We start from the raw sequence: 19,325 nt of genomic DNA, 5'->3' as shown, positions 1-19,325 counted from the left end.
GTTCTGAGGATTAGGGGTGAAAGGTCAGGGGGTGTTAGAAGGGTGGGGCTATCATAACAACAGCTGACAAATGCACAGGGGTGGGAAATGGAAACATTCAGGCCCTCTTCGTCTGGCGTATCCTCTAAGCCTTGGGGAGACAGAGGAGAGGAGAGGTGGGTTCGGGTTAAGACCAATTTCACAGTAAAATCCACAATAGGACATGTATTCTTGACTGTGTGTTTGTTTTGATTGTGACAGAAAACCAATATTGTCCATTCACCCAACATCATATAGCCTTTCCTACTTAACCTCTCCCATCAATCTCCCCCTCCCTCCATTGGCCTCAAGCCAACCCCACTCCCCCATGATAGGCGAGTATGCATTACACAGTTGTGGAAATATGACGATAGAATGACATCTGTGGTAGGAATGCTGGGATTAGATGCGGGGTTTTGTGGTGGGGTGTGTGGGACACACTGTGGCATGCTTAGATTATCAGTGTATCCCAGCGATTAACACATACGAATAAGTGCCCATTTAGATTCACTAGACTTGTTACCAGCGCCGTTCCCGTATGTCACCAGATATTACATTTTTTTTTGTGTTCACATTAGATACACTTATCATGGCTAAGGAAGGAGGACAGCGCAGAGACCGGGCCCATGGGGGTCATGGGAAAAGGAGTGTTTCGGAGTGATGTCAGACTCTGGACTACTAGATTTGAGGAAGTAAAGGTCCTACAATGACAGATGCCAGTAGAGATTTTACTATGAGGGGCAGGGGGGGGGCTTATGAAGAGCTTCTAGAAGAGAGATGTCAAATGTCAAGATTCTAGCATGAGAAAGCAGATGTAGAAATTCTAGAATAGGGAAGAGGACTTTGAGAACGAGCAATGGTGGTGGTTCTACGGTAGACTTAACAATGAGGGGAGTCAAACTAGTCACTAAACCAGCCAGAGGTGAGGCAGGCAGGTGGATGGACTAGCTGTCTGGGTCAGGGATGAGGGAAGGGTGGGAGGACTAGTGAGAGCGGGATGCAGAACAGCTCTGGGTATATACCATACCTAGTTCGGTGCAGATGTTGTCAGGCAGCCCTGATATAGTCTTTCTGCGTTTGACCTTCTTGGGCCGGCGGGAGACTGTGTCAGTGTTAATGAGGGAGCGGCGGATGCTGGCCTGCCGGTCAAACGTTGCCCCTAGTGGCCGGGAGGGCGAGAGCAGGCAGGCAGAACAGCGGCAAACAAAAACCAGCCCGTTAGTGATACAAACACACGTGCAATTGTGTTCATACATGCAGAGTTTAGAGACAGGCAGAGTGACAGAACAAGAGAGAGTAGACAGTCACATATATATATAGAAAAGCATGCTGTATAACATAGACAGGGGGGGGTGACACACAGATAAACACAGAAACTAAAAGAGAGCGAGTATCCCACACAGCCATACAAGACCAAACATACAGACAGATCAGTGTCTTGCTCTGACTGTGTGAAACTAGTTCAGACTCTGCTCTTTTTGATGGATGGAGAGAAAGTGATATGAAAACTGACATATAGACAGACTGTCTATACAACGCTCACATTTCAAACATCACTCTTTTTTTATTTCATTTGATGAGATATGACGTTTTGTTAACTCCAAACACTGATTCTAAACCAATCAGCGTTAAGAAGCCTGCGGATTTAATAGGTCTCACAATTACATGTATTCAAATACATGTTAACACTAACTGTGTATTGATACTGTTAGGGGCTGTCTGTGCTACTTCACAGTGTTTGGTGGCAGCATCTCGCCTCCGACAGCTCTCTCTCTATGCCCTGTAGCGTGTGTGTGTGCTAGCGACAAACTGAGTCAGAGGACAGGACAAACACCACTGAGCCAGAGCTGACAGAGATAGTTAGAGGGAGAGAAAGTGTGTGTGTGTGTGTGTGTGGGGGGGGGGGGCAGTCTCAGACTGACTACTGAGTGACAGATGTCACGAGCAGAGTTGATGTGTTAGTGGGTGGGAGACAGAGCAGTACGGTGTCTGTGTTGGGTCCTGAGGTGACATGTGGTTATCTCCATCACCTGGTGGTGGTGTGTGTATGTCTGTGTGTGTGTGTGTAGTGTGTGTGTCGTAGGTGTCGGTCTCTGTCAGGCGCCCCATGGTTTGAGATACAGCCATGGAGCTGCTTTGACCTTTGACTGCAATCTCTCTCACTCTCTCTAACACTGGGATGGACTGAGCACGCTCACAAAAACACACTTAGCAGGGGGATGGTCAGAGAACTAGATAATAATATGGAAGAAAAACAGGGGGAAGATAATACTACCTACAGACAGAAAACACAACGCTCTATGCATGTGGATGCAATTCCCAGTATGTCCATTCCAACACACAGAGGGGTTAAAAGTGAGGCGAAAAAAGGATCGCTTCAAGACCAAGACTCCTATTTCATTGGTTGAATGGCATCGGTAATTGTGGGCATGTTCAACCTAGGACATACAATGGTCACTATGGGGGGCGTGGCCTACCTGTGACGTTGATAGGGATGACGTCAGTGGGCACGGCCTGAGCCTGCATCCTCATCTTCTCCTCAGGGGTGGGGAGGGGCGGGGCCTTGTAGCAGCGCACCTGTCCGTCACACTCATCTATCCCCTCCTCTTCCTGGGGGGTCTGGGGCCTCATTGGGTGCAGGGACTTGTCATCCTCCGCTGACGAGGCCATGGACTGCAGGAGAGGAGAGAGAGAGAGAGAGCGAGGAAAAGAAAGAAGAGACGGGTACACAGGAATGAAAAGGAGTAGAGAGGAAGGGAGATAAAAGAGAGAGAGATGGGAAGGAGAGGGAAAGAGGAGAGATGAGCTTCATACTGAGCCTGAAGAAACACACCTGAGCCTGTAGGAGGGAGTGTGTGTGTGTGTGTGTGTGTGTGTGTGTGTGTGTGTGTGTGTGTGTGTGTGTGTGTGTGTGTGTGTGTGTGTGTGTGTGTGTGTGTGTGTGTGTGTGTGTGTGTGTGTGTGTTGCACCTGCCCCCACTGGGTCTGCCATCCTTTGTATGAACGCTTTAAACCTCTTCCAGCATTGTGTTCATTATTGCCCAAACACCCACACACACCACTATGTTTACTGCAGCAATCTGACCTTTGAGCCAGAGAGTCTATAAACATGTTTCACAGTCAATCATTCACACATTGACATGCACACCCTCACACCCCGACAAACTGACAGCAAGGAGGAGTGAGAGAATGAGATAACAAAAGGAGAGTAACAGAGAGATGCTCTCATGCGTTAAACTGTGCTGACGGGCTGTGAGTTCTCAATCTGAGCGCATCATATCTACACTGCAGAGATACGAGAAGAGCAGCGCCACCAAACTTCTCACTGCAGCACCTGGGCTTTCTCTAGAACCCAGGGCATCAACCAAACAGGCCGACACATACTCCAGAATATTTTTTTTTAAATACATTGGTTCCTTTTTCCATCTCAAAACAAAAGATACCTACCTCTCCAACAGCATCACAACCTGACACACTTTCACTTGAACTTACTCGACAAGGTGCCACCCGTCCAGTAAAAACATCTCAGGGAAAGTTTACTCTCTGTTATGTCCCACCTATATCTCACTAACCTTCCACTGTCATTCTAGAATGTTAGTGGGAAATTCTTAAAGCTCCCACCACATCACCATCACGCTATTCCTAAATGCAGAATTACAGGTAGATTCTGAGCAGGCATGTTATCAGTCCCAACGGGTGGGGGGAGACTACACCAGCTCAAACACGGGCTCGTCAGAGGGACGAGAGGAGGGCAGGGTGGAGGAGGAAGCCAGCAGTGTGTTGTGTTGTTGCCTTCAGAGTTGCCCCCACCATTAGGGGCCATTGTGGGTCTAAACAGTAACCCAGTTTCCCCTTTGAGCTAGGGAGCTGCTGTCAACCAGAGTTAGGCTCACTAGCCTGGAGAAAACAGAACAGGGGTGAGGAGAGGGGGGCAACAAGAGAGGTGGGGGAAGGGGGTTAAGGTTGAGGGTGGCTTGGGCCAAAGGAAAAAGCAGGGGATGGATGAGAGCGAAAGGAGTTGTGGGGGCAGGCCAGGGAAAGAGGGGACAGTTTGGAGAGAGGGACAACAGAGAGCAGGGTTAGGGGGTGAGAAGCACCTCATTCTACCACAGAAATACCCCCTTCAACAACCTCGTCTGACCCCATCAGGACCCCCACGATTGGACGAGTCACGTGGAGGGAGGAGAGACTACAGAAGGAGTGGGAATATGGAGAAGAGAAAAGCGGACAAGAGTGAGGGGGCTGGAGATATGCGAGAAAAGTGGGCGTGCTGGAAAAGGCTTCTCTGACTATTTGACAATTCACGTGTTAGTCCTAACGTTCCAGAACTGGAGCTCAGTCATACCACCTCTCACTCTACCACACAGGCTAGTTTTAAGATAATTAATAATGTCATACTGTCACTGTGTCAGCCAGTCACATGGAATTCTCAAATTGTCTATTGTCATTAGAGTGAAAACAGCTCCACCAAGTCTAAACCAATATCAAAACAATGCTGTTTACATATTTAGAATAAATCTCTCAAGTGTTCCCTATCAGGGCCTGTCAGATAAACAGTTCTAAGTGGCTGTACACGCATGAGAAACCAGCCATGGCAGCAACACAATGTAATGAGAGAGAGAGAGGTGGGGGGAGGTGGTGCAGGCAATGTTAGAGGAAAATACAGAGAGGTGGTGCACTTTTGCTTCAAACCACTGGAGGGCAGACAGATACCAGTTTGGTGTGTGCAATTATTTTTCTATGGGTGCTGAGTGTGTGTGTGTGTGTGTGTGTGTGTGTGTGTGTGTGTGTGTGTGTGTGTGTGTGTGTGTGTGTGTGCGCGCTGTGTGTGTGCGCTGTGTGTGTGTGTGTGCGCTGTGTGTGTGTGTGTGCGCGCGCGCGCTGTGTGTTACCTTCTTGTCTGTGTAGTCCTCATCATCCTGCAGGCTGCTGTGGGACTCTGCCCTGCCAGAGAAGGTGGGGCCCTGAGAGTAGTACTGGGAGCTACGGAAACCATCCTTCCTTAACTTGTCACACTCTGGAAGAGAGAGGGAGGGAATGGGTTACACAAACCTTAATACACACTTAATACACACACAGACTGACACCCCTGGTAGTGGTGTCTACACCCCTGGTAGTGGTGTCTACACCCCTGGTAGTGGTGTCTACACCCCTGGTAGTGGTGTCTACACCCCTGGTAGTGGTGTCTACACCCCTGGTAGTGGTGTCTACACCTGTCGAGAGCTCAACACCTCAGGGAACAGCAGAGGAGCTGACCTGTGCAATATACCAGGCAGCTGTTCAGAGACACACAGCATATAGACGAGCAGCCTGTGTGTGTGTGTGTGTGTGTGTGTGTGTGTGTGTGTGTGTGTGTGTGTGTGTGTGTGTGTGTGTGTGTGTGTAGGCCCTGCCTCAGCAGCAGCCCCTGACAGCGCTGACAGCTTCTCTCATTAGACCCCGCTGTGAGGGGTGAGATGTGTGTGTTCCTAATCTACGTGTGTGTGTGGGTGTGTGCGTGTGTACATGCATGTGTGTGTGGGAGCTAGGAGGGGGTATCCCTTCCAGTCTGTCACACACAGATGGTGGAATCATCCTTCTCTCTCAAACACCTCCTCCCTCCCTCAGTGGCTATTTACACTTCAGTCACTCAGCCAACACACTGCTACCAGGGGCCCCTTCGTCATATCTGCACCACTAACTAGATCAGCTACTAAATAACACATCATCTACTAACAAGATGTAGAAATATTATGTACTAGACTAATTATACATAACTTAATCAATTCTAATTAAATAATATTTATATATGCATGATTGGATAGCATATCTAAAATGCTATAAATAATTCTATAGCTATATACATGTCCATATCAGAGCGATTTTCAAGCTACAGTTGAAGTCGGAAGTTTACATACACCTTAGCCAAATACATTTAAACTCAGTTTTTCACAATTCCTGACATTTAATCCTAGTAAAAATTCCCTGTTTTAGGACAGTTAGGATCACCACTTTATTTTAAGAATGTGAAATATCAGAATAATAGTAGAGAGAATTATTTATTTCAGCTTTTATTTCTTTCATCACATTCCCAGTGGGTCAGAAGTTTACATGCACTCAATTAGTATTTGGTAGCAATGCCTTTAAAACATTTTAATTTGGGTCAAAAATTTCGGGTAGCCTTCCACAAGCTTCCCAAAATAAGTTGAGTGAATTTTGGCCCATTCCTCCTGACAGGGCTGGTGTAACTGAGTCAGGTTTGTAGGCCTCCTTGCTCGCACACGCTCTTTCAGTTCTGCCCACTCCAATACCTTGACTTCGTTGTTCTTAAGCCATTTTGCCACAACTTTGGAAGTATGCTTGGGGTCATTGTCCATTTGGAAGACCCATTTGCGACCAAGCTTTAACTTCCTGACTGATGTCTTGAGATGTTGCTTCAATATATCCACATCATTTTCCACCCTCATGATGCCATCTATTTTGTGAAGTGCACCAGTCCCTCCTGCAACAAAGCACCCCCACAACATGATGCTGCCACCCCCGTGCTTCACGGTTGGGATGGTGTTCTTCGGCTGGCAAGCCTCCCCCTTTTTCCTCCAAACATAACAAAGGTCATTATGGCCAAACAGTTCTATTTTTGTTTCATCAGACCAGAGGACATTTCTCCAAAAAGTACGATCTTTGTCCCCATGTGCAGTTGCAAACCCGTAGTCTGGCCTTTTTATGGCGGTTTTGGAGCAGTGGCTTCTTCCTTGCTGAGTGGCCTTTCAGGTTATGTCGATATAGGACTCGTTTTACTGTGGCTATAGATACTTTTGTACCCGTTTCCTCCAACATCTTCACAAGGTCCTTTGCGTTCATCCCTAGGAGGCAGAACGTGTGTCCTTCCTGAGCGGTATGACGGCTGCGTGGTCCCATGGTGTTTATACTTGCGTACTATTGTTTGTACAGATGAACGGGTGTATCCACAAAGGTATTCAGGCGTTTGGAAATTGCTCCCAAGGATGAAACAGACTTGTGGAGGTCTACAATTTTTTTTCTGAGGTCTTGGCTGATTTCTTTTGATTTTTCCCATGATGTCAAGCAAAGAGGCACTGAGTTTGAAGGTAGGCCTTGAAATAAATCCACAGGTACACCTCCAATTGACTCAAATGATGTCAATTAGCCTATCAGAAGTTTCTAAAGCCATGACATCATTTTCTGGGATTTTCCAAGCTGTTTAAAGGCACAGTCAACTTAGTGTATGTAAACATCTGACCCACTGGAATTACAATACAGTGAATTATAAGTGAAATAATCTGTCTGTAAACAATTGTTGGAATAATTACTTGTGTCATGCACAAAGTAGATGTCCTAACCGACTTGCCAAAACTATAGTTTGTTAACAAGAAATTTGTGGAGTGGTTAAAAAACAAGTTTTAAATGAGTCCAACCTAAGTGTATGTAAACTTCCGACTTCAACTGTTATATTCATTTTGTGTGTATACTTTCAAATTCGGGGCTCCTGCATCTCAGTGCTAGAGGTGTCACTACAGACCCTGGTTTGACCCCGGGCTGTAACACAACCGGCAGTGATCGGGAGTTCCATAGGGCGGCGCACAATTGGCCCAGCGGCGTTAGGAGAAGGTTTGGCCGGGGTAGGCCATCATTGTAAAATAAGAATTTGTTCTTAACGGACTTGCCTAATTTTAAAAATGTAACCGTTATTTAACTAGGCAAGTCAGTTAAGAACAAATTCTTATTTACAGTGACAGCCTACCCCGGCCAAACCCTAACCCAGACGACGCTGGGCCAATTGTGCGCCGGTTGTGATATAGCCCGGGGTCAAACCAGGGTCTGTAGTAACGCCTCAAGCACAGATGCAGTGCCTTAGACTGCTGCTCCACTCGGGAGCCCAAATAAAGGTTAAATAAAAAATATATAATTTACACCGAATGCTCTTTACCACAGCGACCAAATAGGCCTATTAATTTCTCTAGTCTCTGCCATCTCCGTCTGATGTGTGTATAGCGACAAAGACATCCGCTACTCCTGTCATCTTTGTGTTGAATACCCGCAACTAATTAGTCAAATCACTGATGTACAAATGTAAATCTGCCCATTGTCATATTCATGTGAAGGAGTGGCTTGATGTGTTCGTACCCTCTACGAAGCTACACCTTACAGACTACTTTCCTCTTTCATGTCCTAATGCCTACATAGCTAATTAGAGTAGGTCTCTTCAGGGACTGAGGCGCTGCCTGCATGTATAATACTGTCATTTAATGGAGCCTGATGGAGCAGCTAGTTACTGACGGCTGTTAGTGTTCGCGCCTGTGATCTGGAATAGAAGGGTTTTAGAAGCCACTTGAGATGACGAGGAGGAGGGGAATAGGTGTTAGACAGTTCCCGTTTCCAGGACTGTTGTCGAGCAGAACAGGGGCTGGAGTTTAGCTGAAGGGGAAATATGGAGGTTAATTGCTATGGTCACATTGCACCATCCCAGAATGATGTAGAAAGAGAGCGAGGTACTAATTGAACACGTTCGATCAAATCGATCCAAATCATTCAAACACTATTGACTATAATGTGTCTGATATTATGCAACATGTTTGTGCTTTCCCTACCAGTCAGTCACCCTTGAGCGCATACGACCACAACCTGACACCAGAATGTGCCGACGAATGGCATTATGGGTAATGACCCTGTCCTAACTGTTGCGAGACTCGGGCGTGGTGCCGATGACACCAGCAGCTGATTACATATTGATTGGTTTGAGACCCAAGCAGGGTCTGATATTGAATTTTCCCTAACTTCTCTTTGTGTCTCTGTCCTGGTGATATGGCCGACGGGGGTGACATAGATTTAATGAGAGGGGGCTTCATAAGCACAGGAGCAGGGGCACGGTGGTGGATTGACCTTATGCGTTGCTCTCAGATACGTTTCTCTCTATACCAACTCATATCCTGACTCTAACCAGACTGGTCAGCCAGAGAACAGCGCTTTGGCCAGTTTCTAGGTCCCCTTGTGTTACAGCTTTGTACAGGGTTTAGTTTGAAAGTATACATTGTGTACCGCTTCTATTTCTAGCAGACTGTAGGCTGACCAGTTAAATGATGAAACAGAGCATCCCAGCAGCGGCTTCATGGGAAGAGAACATGGGTGCAGCAGCTAAACACACAGACTGACCAGCACAGGCAGTCTCCCCAGACACCTGTTGAAAGGGCTCTTTCAGAAGGACGGTGGCGACTGATCAAAGGATACCATTACCCATGCGGTGTGTAGCATGGCGGGTGTGTGCCATATTACATGGAAAATAACCTCACATAGAACCAGGACAATGGGACAGAAGGACAAAGACAGTGTGTGTGGCATTATCTTAGTGGAGGTGAATTAATAACACACTCTATGCATTAGCTTACCTCTTCTATTGTCTTCAGTCCCCCCCTCCTATTCTCTCTCTCTGCCCTCCTCTCCTTTATCTCCCCCTCTCTCTCTCCTCCTTTTTCTCCCTTTATCTGCTTGGCACACAAGCTCACCTAGCACATAAATAACAAGCCCCCGCCCCACACACCATCCTTAAAGACATGCTACAGAACTTTGGCCACTACTACGTTTTTTTTTTTTTTAAACCTCCCGCTTTGGGCTGGATGTGCCAATGTGAAGTTCATACATGCATAATCTATGAGCAGAATTACAAGTCTTACCTCAATTAGCCACGTAATCCTTAGTTTGAAAGCGACTGTTTACTGGCAGCTGTGCAGAGCCATTTTCCCTACATTTCCCCCACATGGGCCAGCTCCATAGCAATTTGAGTTCTAGGCAGCCAATGAGGTTCAGCCCCTCACCGTTTGAGTGACAGTTAGCGAGACGCTCACACAGCAGAGCCAGGGAGAGAGCAATAACGTGGTGCACATATGTGATGTGGTACACACTTTTGGCTCATGAGTCAGTGCTACTTTCAGAATTACTCGCTAAAAAGTACACAAAAGTACCAGAGAACCTCTTTAAAGGAACGGATACACCAATCACGTATGCCGGCCGAGAGAACTTAGCACCCCTGAACAGAATGCCAGGCACATTTTGAAAATCGAGTGCAACCAGATTCTAGAAACGGTCAAAGATGTTGGCAGTCAGACTCTATAACACCGTGCCGTCAGCAAGTGAACGAACGGCAGACCGCATGTCTGGTCCTTTACACTGATCAACACAAACTAGCACAGACCAACCCCATCCACACCCACAAGTCAACTGCTCCCCCATGCCTTTTCCCACAGCTGAACCTTTCTCTTTGGGAACAGACCAGGAAGTGACTAGTTGTTGCTGTTTTGGGGGAACCTTTGATGTTCACCCCTCAAAGACACTGGACCCACCACAGGAGGGCTTAACACGGGTGTGTTGTGCAGCTAGGCAAACAAACGCTTTGGACGTTTTATTTTATTATAAAACTTTTTACAACGTTGTCGTAACGTCGTGAACATCAATAAAGTATCAAGAGATATTGAGGGTGAAATGCAATGGGTGGTCGGTGACATTCCAAAAACACTGTATTTGTGTGTGTGTCTGTATGGGTGTGTCTGGTCACGTTTTTCAGTGCGGTCATGGTCCTTACCCCTCAGTGCAGTCTTGAGGTTGACCTTGGCCTGGCGGTGGAGGTCCTCTACGCAGGGCGGTCTGCTACCTGGCAGGAACACGTTCTCCTGCTGGTGCCACGGGGCTGTGTAGTGGACCGTCCACTTGCTCTCCTCATCCAGGTTAGACACCGCTACGGAGGCAGGAGAGAGAGGGAAGGAAGTTCAATGACTTACAGTTAAAGAAGGCAGTGGTGTTTAACAATATAGGCTAGATTTGTTTTGGTACTGATGTATGTCAGGGATAGATTTGTTTTGGTACTGATGTATGTCAGGGATAGATTTGTTTTGGTACTGATGTATGTCAGGGATAGATTTGTTTTGGTACTGTTGTATGTCAGGGATAGATTTGTTTTGGTACTGTTGTATGTCAGGGATAGATTTGTTTTGGTACTGATGTATGTCAGGGATAGATTTGTTTTGGTACTGTTGTATGTCAGGGATAGATTTGTTTTGGTACTGATGTATGTCAGGGATAGATTTGTTTTGGTACTGTTGTATGTCAGGGATAGATTTGTTTTGGTACTGTTGTATGTCAGGGATAGATTTGTTTTGGTACTGTTGTATGTCAGGGATAGATTTGTTTTGGTACTGTTGTATGTCAGGGATAGATTTGTTTTGGTACTGTTGTATGTCAGGGATAGATTTGTTTTGGTACTGTTGTATGTCAGGGATAGATTTGTTTTGGTACTGTTGTATGTCAGGGATAGATTTGTTTTGGTACTGATGTATTTCAGGGATAGATTTGTTTTGGTACTGATGTATGTCAGGGATAGATTTGTTTTGGTACTGTTGTATGTCAGGGATAGATTTGTTTTGGTACTGATGTATTTCAGGGATAGATTTGTTTTGGTACTGATGTATGTCAGGGATAGATTTGTTTTGGTACTGTTGTATGTCAGGGATAGATTTGTTTTGGTACTGATGTATGTCAGGGATAGATTTGTTTTGGTACTGTTGTATGTCAGGGATAGATTTGTTTTGGTACTGTTGTATGTCAGGGATAGATTTGTTTTGGTACTGATGTATTTCAGGGATAGATTTGTTTTGGTACTGATGTATGTCAGGGATAGATTTGTTTTGGTACTGTTGTATGTCAGGGATAGATTTGTTTTGGTACTGTTGTATGTCAGGGATAGATTTGTTTTGGTACTGTTGTATGTCAGGGATAGATTTGTTTTGGTACTGTTGTATGTCAGGGATAGATTTGTTTTGGTACTGATGTATTTCAGGGATAGATTTGTTTTGGTACTGTTGTATGTCAGGGATAGATTTGTTTTGGTACTGTTGTATGTCAGGGATAGATTTGTTTTGGTACTGTTGTATGTCAGGGATAGATTTGTTTTGGTACTGTTGTATGTCAGGGATAGATTTGTTTTGGTACTGTTGTATGTCAGGGATAGATTTGTTTTGGTACTGTTGTATGTCAGGGATAGATTTGTTTTGGTACTGTTGTATGTCAGGGATAGATTTGTTTTGGTACTGTTGTATGTCAGGGATAGATTTGTTTTGGTACTGATGTATGTCAGGGATAGATTTGTTTTGGTACTGTTGTATGTCAGGGATAGATTTGTTTTGGTACTGTTGTATTTCAGGGATAGATTTGTTTTGGTACTGTTGTATGTCAGGGATAGATTTGTTTTGGTACTGTTGTATGTCAGGGATAGGGACTGATGCTTTGAAATAAATAACAACTTGGTGGGAGCTTATATTTGTTCTATTTCATTGGAAATGGTTTTCTTCTTCAATCAAGCCGTCAACTTCAGGACACACTGGTGCAATTCATGTTCCATTTTGAAATAAAAACGAGCAGAAACCCTCCATGTTGTTTTACAATATATACTCTAAACCGTGGAGTCACGGCCAGGCACAGCCGTTATCAAAAGCGACCCAGGAGCGATTAGGGTTAAAGGCCTTGCTCAAAAGGAACGTCGACAGATTTTTCACCTTGTCAGCTCGGGGATTCAAACTATCGACTTTTCACTTACTGGCCCAACGCTCTAACCACTAGGCTACCTGCCACCTTACCCAGCCTGTACCTACACTTACTGGCCCAACGCTCTAACCACTAGGTTACCTGCCACCTTACCCAGCCTGTACCTACACTTACTGGCCCAACGCTCTAACCACTAGGCTACCTGCCACCTTACCCAGCCTGTACCTACACTTACTGGCCCAACGCTCTAACCACTAGGCTACCTGCCACCTTACCCAGCCTGTACCTACACTTACTGGCCCAACGCTCTAACCACTAGGCTACCTGCCACCTTACCCAGCCTGTAGGCCAGCCTATATTTATCTGGAGGTTGTAATGCTAATAAATCTTGTTTGAGTTGGAGTGGAAGGAGGGAGTGACGTTAGTATGAAGGTGTGACCCTACACACAAACAGCTTTAACACTCCACTGTGATGCATGGTCGCGTGTAGCTTAGTTGGTAGAGCATGGCGCTTGCAACACCAGGGTTGTGGGTTCGATTCCCACGGGGGACCAGAATGAAAATGTATGCACACACTACTTTAAGTCACTCTGGATAAGAGAGTCTGCTAAATGACTAAACTGTTGAGGGTACCTGTCAGGGAGGGCAATGGAAAGTGGAGGGAAGGTTAGTCAGAAGTTCCAACTGAAGAACATTACAATAGACACTGAGTGTACAAAACATTAGGAACAACTTCCTAATATTGAGTTGCGCACTTCAATCTTGTCTTGCATACATTTATCAATTGTCTCAAGGCTTAAAAATCCTTCTTTAACATGTCTCCTCCCCTTCATCTACTCTGGTTGAAGTGGATTTAACAAGTGACATCAATAAGGGATCATAACTTTCACCTGGTCAGTCTATGTTATGGAAAGAGCAGGTGTTCCTAATGTTTTGTACACTCAATGTAGTCTTCAAAACAGCATGTTCTCCACTGAGACACCAGGCTTCAACACAAAAACCCATGAAGAGCATTGTTTCAGACATTAGCCTACTGCCAATAGAACAAGCTAAGAAGAACTTCCAAAACATTGCCTCTTAAACATCTTCTCAAATGTTCAAAGGTTTCAAACTATTTATTTATTTTATTTAACTAGGCAAGTCACTTAAGAACAAATTCTTATTTACAATGACGGCCTACCCCGGCCAATGGGACTCAATTGTGCGCCTCCCTATGGGACTCCCAATCGCGGCCGGTTGTGATACAGCCTGGGATCGAAACCAGGGTCTGTAGTGACACCTCTAGCACTGCGATAGAGTGCCTTAGACCATTACGCCACTCGGGAGTCCAGACTAATCATTGTTCACCCTGTTTGATTATTTCTTGGTCATCCAATACTGTCCAAACAACACACAATCCTCAGGTTACATCCTCAGGTTACATCCAACATCTCAACAATAACGAAATAGAGAGGGTACAAAAACACACAAGTAGTGCCACCATCTGCTGTTTACCTTGCCCATTTCAAGAAAACACACACACACACACACACACACACACACACACACACACACACACACACACACACACACACTGGGAGAACAGACTGGACTTACCGAGCGATTGTATCCAGACTAAGGTACTATCTAGGATTGGGAGACCAGGTATCTTCATTCCTCTAAACAAGCTCTCTAGCTCTGTGCCTGTACTGACTAACAACATGACCATCTCTCAGGAAAAAAATCAGACAAGAACAGAAACGGAGAAAGTTGGGAGGATCCTGGGAAAGGGGCAGGCTAAGGAAGGAGGTGTGTGTGTGGGGATGCGGGGTGTATGAAGGAGTCTTCCCACAGGTGCAAATGGGCCATCTGAGGTAGTGTGTGTTTTTTGGGTTGAGGGGGGCGAAGGGTCCTTTTGACTTGACCCTTATTCATTCCCACATGTGCTAATGGACCATTACAGGAAATGTGTGTCCTGTCCCTACAACTACCACCCTGTCCCCAACACAGCCTTTTGAGTGGCTGTGTTGAGAGCCCAAAAGGCCAAGGAGAAAGTCTAGGAAACATTTGGAAGCCGGCACTTGGAATCCCCTGGGGTGGTTGGTGTTCAAATGTTGTTCGTTTAAACAGGTTGACGTCCTCCATTAGAAGTCCCCGGGGCCTGTCCAAATGTCAACAGTTGAACTGCCATTTGAACGGTGCAAAAGGCCTGAGGAAAAGGCAAATGAGAGGAGGGACTTGGGGGGGTGTTTGTGTAAGGCGGGGGTTAAATGTTTCCACAGGTGTGAAGGCGCCATCCAGTGCGCCAGTCCCTAGGGGCCACAGGTGGCAGGGCCGACCGTTGGAGTGTGACGTGACGTCTGTTTGGAGGTCCTCTCTTCAGCAGTTAAAGTTGACACCTCTTAGATGGCCGGTTAATTACCTCTTTGGCGGGGAGAGAGGAGCCTTTGTATTCCTTCATGACCTTGCTCTTTTGCTAACCAACTGTTCTTTTCAAACAGCTAGGCACATCTCTCCAACAAACCTTCTCATGTAGGAAAAGGAAACCGTGAGAATGCCGAGATACAATGTGGTTGGGGAGTGGTAGAATCATCGGAGGGTGAATGACACCCGCTGCCACAGGTCAGCCACATTGGCAGTGTGTGTGAGCTCTCAGTGTGAGCTCTCAGTGTGTGTGAGCTCTCAGTGTGTGTGGGAGCTCTCAGTGTGTGTGGGAGCTCTCAGTGTGTGTGGGAGCTCTCAGTGTGTGTGGGAGCTCTCAGTGTGTGTGGGAGCTCTCAGTGTGTGTGGGAGCTCTCAGTGTGTGTGGGAGCTCTCAGTGTGTGGGATCTCTCAGTGTGTAAGACCTTCGTAAAAAGGATCAATCTGACTGGACAGCACATCACCACACCACTGACCAACGTTGGACAGGAGGACAGAGCTAGAGGGAACGGGACACACAAACGTGCACATACACGCTCACACACTCCAAATATACACTCACATAAAGTGAAGGAGTTGACAGTGGACACGCAAACATGCCTAACCACTCACATACTGTTGCACCAGACTAACAGTGCATAGATAGGCCTACACAAAACTCTAAATACACAAATGAAGTAACACACTTGCATCCACTAGTCAAAACACGTGATTCTCTAGCCTAATACTTGTCTCATACACAAACACAGCTCGGAGTATCCTCCAGCCCAGTCGATGCAGGTAGCTAGCTCTCCCCCCACCCTGGGGCCTGATGTGGTGAATAGAGCCAGTCAAAGCCACAGAGCCAAGGCCACTGGGACTATGGACATAAAGCCTGTATTGTCCCACAGAATCAGCCTCCACATCAGGCCTTTCAACCCCCGAACCCCATCACACTCGCCCAGAAACACGCATGCTACCACAATGTTCACATCAGGCCTTTCACTAGTACAATACCCCCAGCCAACCCCCGAACCCCATCACACTCGCCCAGAAACACGCATGCTACCACAATGTTCACATCAGGCCTTTCACTAGTACAATACCCCCAGCCAACCCCGAACCCCATCACACTCGCCCAGAAACACGCATGCTACCACAATGTTCACATCAGGCCTTTCACTAGTACAATACCCCCAGCCAACCCCGAACCCCATCACACTCGCCCAGAAACACGCATGCTACCACAATGTTCACATCAGGCCTTTCACTAGTACAATACCCCCAGCCAACCCCCGAACCCCATCACACTCGCCCAGAAACACGCATGCTACCACAATGTTCACATCAGGCTCTTTTCAGTTGTCACCACACCTCCCCAAGCACACCTCCCTTACTACCAGCACACCTCCCTTACTACCAGCACACCTCCCTTACTACCAGCACACCTCCCTTACTACCAGCACACCTCCCTTACTACCAGCACACCTCCCTTACTACCAGCACACAGTTATCTCAGAGAGGAAAGAAACAGCCAAAAGTTGCAGAAACACATAGAAACATGGTCCTCCTAAAATCTATATTTAAAAGAAATCCATGCATATTGACAACTTCTAATTAAGCAATAAGGCACAAGGGGGTGTGGTATATGGCCAATATAGCACGGCTATGGGCTGTTCTTATGCATGACGCATCGCAGAGTGCCTGGACACAGCCCTTAGCCGTGGTATATTGGCCATATACCACAACCCCCAGAGGTGCCTTATTGTGATTATAAACTGGTTACCAACATAATTAGTGCATTAAAAATAAATGTTTTGTCATACCCGTGGTATACAGCTGTCAGCCAATCAGCATTCAGGGCTCAAACCACCCAGTTTATAATCCTGTATATAGCACTATTACCTATCAATACATACGGAGAAACAAGTGGAATAGAGAGGAGGTATGCAGCAGGACCAGAGGCTGATACCATCTACTACTGGTTACTCTGCATCATCACATTGATAGGGTCTGGCAACGAATCACTCCATAAAACATCCCGCTGTAGTTTAGGTTACCTACTGTATCAGGGTGTGTACGCCTCTTTTTTTTACCTACACAGGGGTGTGGAAGGAGTCTGAAAATGCTGAGGTAAGGATTAACAAAGTTTATCTGAGAATTACAGTACACACAGTGCTAATACAGGATACACCTGAGATTAGGATAAGCACAAACAGCTTTCAGTAAGAACATGGTCACCTCTCAGACACTCTCACATGCACGTCCCCAATCCCCTTACACACAGACCCCACTATCCTAAATTCATTCATAATTGCCCCAATTTCTACAAAATCCAAGAGAGTGCTTCAAATGAAAGAGAGGGCACTTAACTCTAGCCGAGACTTTAACTCTTTAAATGCCTCTCCCACTGGTTACTAGGTAACAGAGAACAACAGTATGTACTCAGTCAGATCACAGAAACACCCCCCCATGCCAACGTACTGTGTAACATTATCCCCAACTAAAACTCATTTTATGAAAAGTCCTCTCAAACAAAGTGACACCTGATCTGTCATAACTGGAAAATGAATGATATATTTAATAAAGGGAAGGAAAGGCAGAGAAAATGAAACCAAAGTGTCTCTCTTACCCTTCCTCTTGAAGTATTTAATGACAGATTTTAACGAGGTCCCGATAAACACCATTATTCCAGTCGGTCTTTATTTTCCTATAATAATATGAATAGAAAGGCCTTGTAAAGGTACAAGCGACGCAGATGAGTGAGGGAACGAGGAGGAGGACAGGACAAACGAGTGCTGCTGCCGCTCTTCTCCACTCACTCTATATGGTGGCTCAGCTCTGTGTGTGTGTGTGTGTGTCTGCTGTGTTCACAATGAGCCTCTCCCCCTCACACACACTGCCCACCCCCTCCTATCTCAGGCGCTGCCCAGACCTTTGAGGAACGCGCACGCGCGCGCACACGCACACGCACACGCACACACACACACACACACACACACACACACACACACACACACCACGCGGGAGGGGTGTAGAATCTGTTCCCTTGTGCTTTGGTTACCATGGAGTTCTCGCACCCTTTCTCTTCATTTCTCCCTATCACTTTCTCCCTCTCTCTCTTTCTCTCTCTCTCTCTCTCTCTCTCTCTGCAGGACTCTAAAGATTAAAGATTCAAACACGATGTAACAGTATGACCAGGAGTAATTATATTTAACTGTAAGGTATTTGGATTTCATAAATACAGAATAAATAGGCTAGCCTACTCTCTTTCTCTCCCTCTCCACCACTCCCACTCTGGGAACTGCCAAAGCGCACTCTCTCTCTCATGTCTGAATCTCACATCTCATCTCTGCAGTGAGTTTCTCTTCACTTCCCCAGGAGGACTACGCTGGTCTGATATTCCCTCTCCTGTAGTAGACTTCAGTAGTTAGGGACACCACCTGCTTTGTACTCTGATGCACAAAGAAAGGACTGTTGACTTTTGTTAGAGACCAACAACTGTTCCTGACTGAATGTCTGTGTGTATGTCCCTTTTCATCTCACCACAACTCTGATCATTTTCTCCCTCATTCCCTCCCTCCCTATGTCTGATCAGCCAGCCTGCTGTTAGCACACGGCCACTGAATCTGTGCCACATGAATATAGATCACATACAATCCGCCTATTGTCCAGTCTGTTCAGCTTCTGTCAGACACACACACACACACATACGCACACACACAAACATACAATGCACTACGGAGATACACACACAAGTGCACACACAAACTCACTTCTCTGCCTGCCCCTACTACTCCCGTATTCCTTTATGTCTTCCCAAATGGATGGGGGATGGAGATGGGGGGGGGGGCTGAGACTGGAGCTTGAATGGGATTGCAAATGATTGTTGAATTTGTGGGTAAAAGGTCCCCCCCTTCCAACCTCGTCTCCTCCTCTCCTGAACCTCTTTGCAGTGTACATTCACAATGCTGTGTGTGTGTGTGTGTGTGTACACAGTATGGGTGTTTGTGTACAGTATGTGTGTTTGTGTATTTGACAGGTTCACTGCCACGCTCTAGTGTTCTGCAATGGCTGTGCCAGATTCACAGAGAAGCATTCTGCAAGTTTCTCCTCTCTCTCCTAAGCAAACCTTTCCCCCTCTCTCTCTCTCTCTCTCCTCCTCTCTCTGACTCCCCACGCTTGGTGTGGGGCTCCTGGCCTGCTCTGTGATTGGGGTGAGCATCCCACCATCTGGCACGCGTACAGTATTAAGATAACATGCAAACGCAAGCCGGCCACGGCACCAGTGATTACAGGACCCATTGTTCCGAACACAGAGGGACCAGTAGACACGGCCAATAGATCTGCCATACGAGGAGAAAACTAGACTTCTCCAGGATTAGGCTTATCCACCCGTCTAC

The 19,325-nt window shown here is 46.3% G+C and overlaps 1 protein-coding gene across 10 annotated transcripts in view; it reads right to left on the bottom strand.

The window, feature by feature from the left end:
• Positions 1-19,325, bottom strand: part of nhsl1b (NHS-like 1b) — a 168,820-nt gene that overhangs the window by 16,432 nt on the left and 133,063 nt on the right. For 7 of the 10 annotated variants that reach the window (XM_045720942.1, XM_045720941.1, XM_045720935.1 and 4 more), the window contains exons 2-5: positions 10,589-10,741; positions 4,911-5,035; positions 2,496-2,691; positions 1,046-1,177 (exon numbers count right to left, since the gene is read on the bottom strand). In XM_045720942.1, the coding sequence (XP_045576898.1) occupies positions 1,046-1,177; positions 2,496-2,691; positions 4,911-5,035; positions 10,589-10,741 (606 nt within the window). Of the gene's footprint in view, positions 1-1,045; positions 1,178-2,495; positions 2,692-4,910; positions 5,036-10,588; positions 10,742-17,554; positions 17,821-19,325 lie in introns of those variants that run through there. The other 3 variants (XM_045720938.1, XM_045720944.1, XM_045720939.1) reach the window with 2 other exon arrangements.

This window comes from Salmo salar, chromosome ssa06 (assembly GCF_905237065.1).
Source record: "Salmo salar chromosome ssa06, Ssal_v3.1, whole genome shotgun sequence".
NCBI lineage: Eukaryota > Metazoa > Chordata > Actinopteri > Salmoniformes > Salmonidae > Salmo > Salmo salar.
This window is presented reverse-complemented; position numbering and strand designations above follow the sequence as displayed.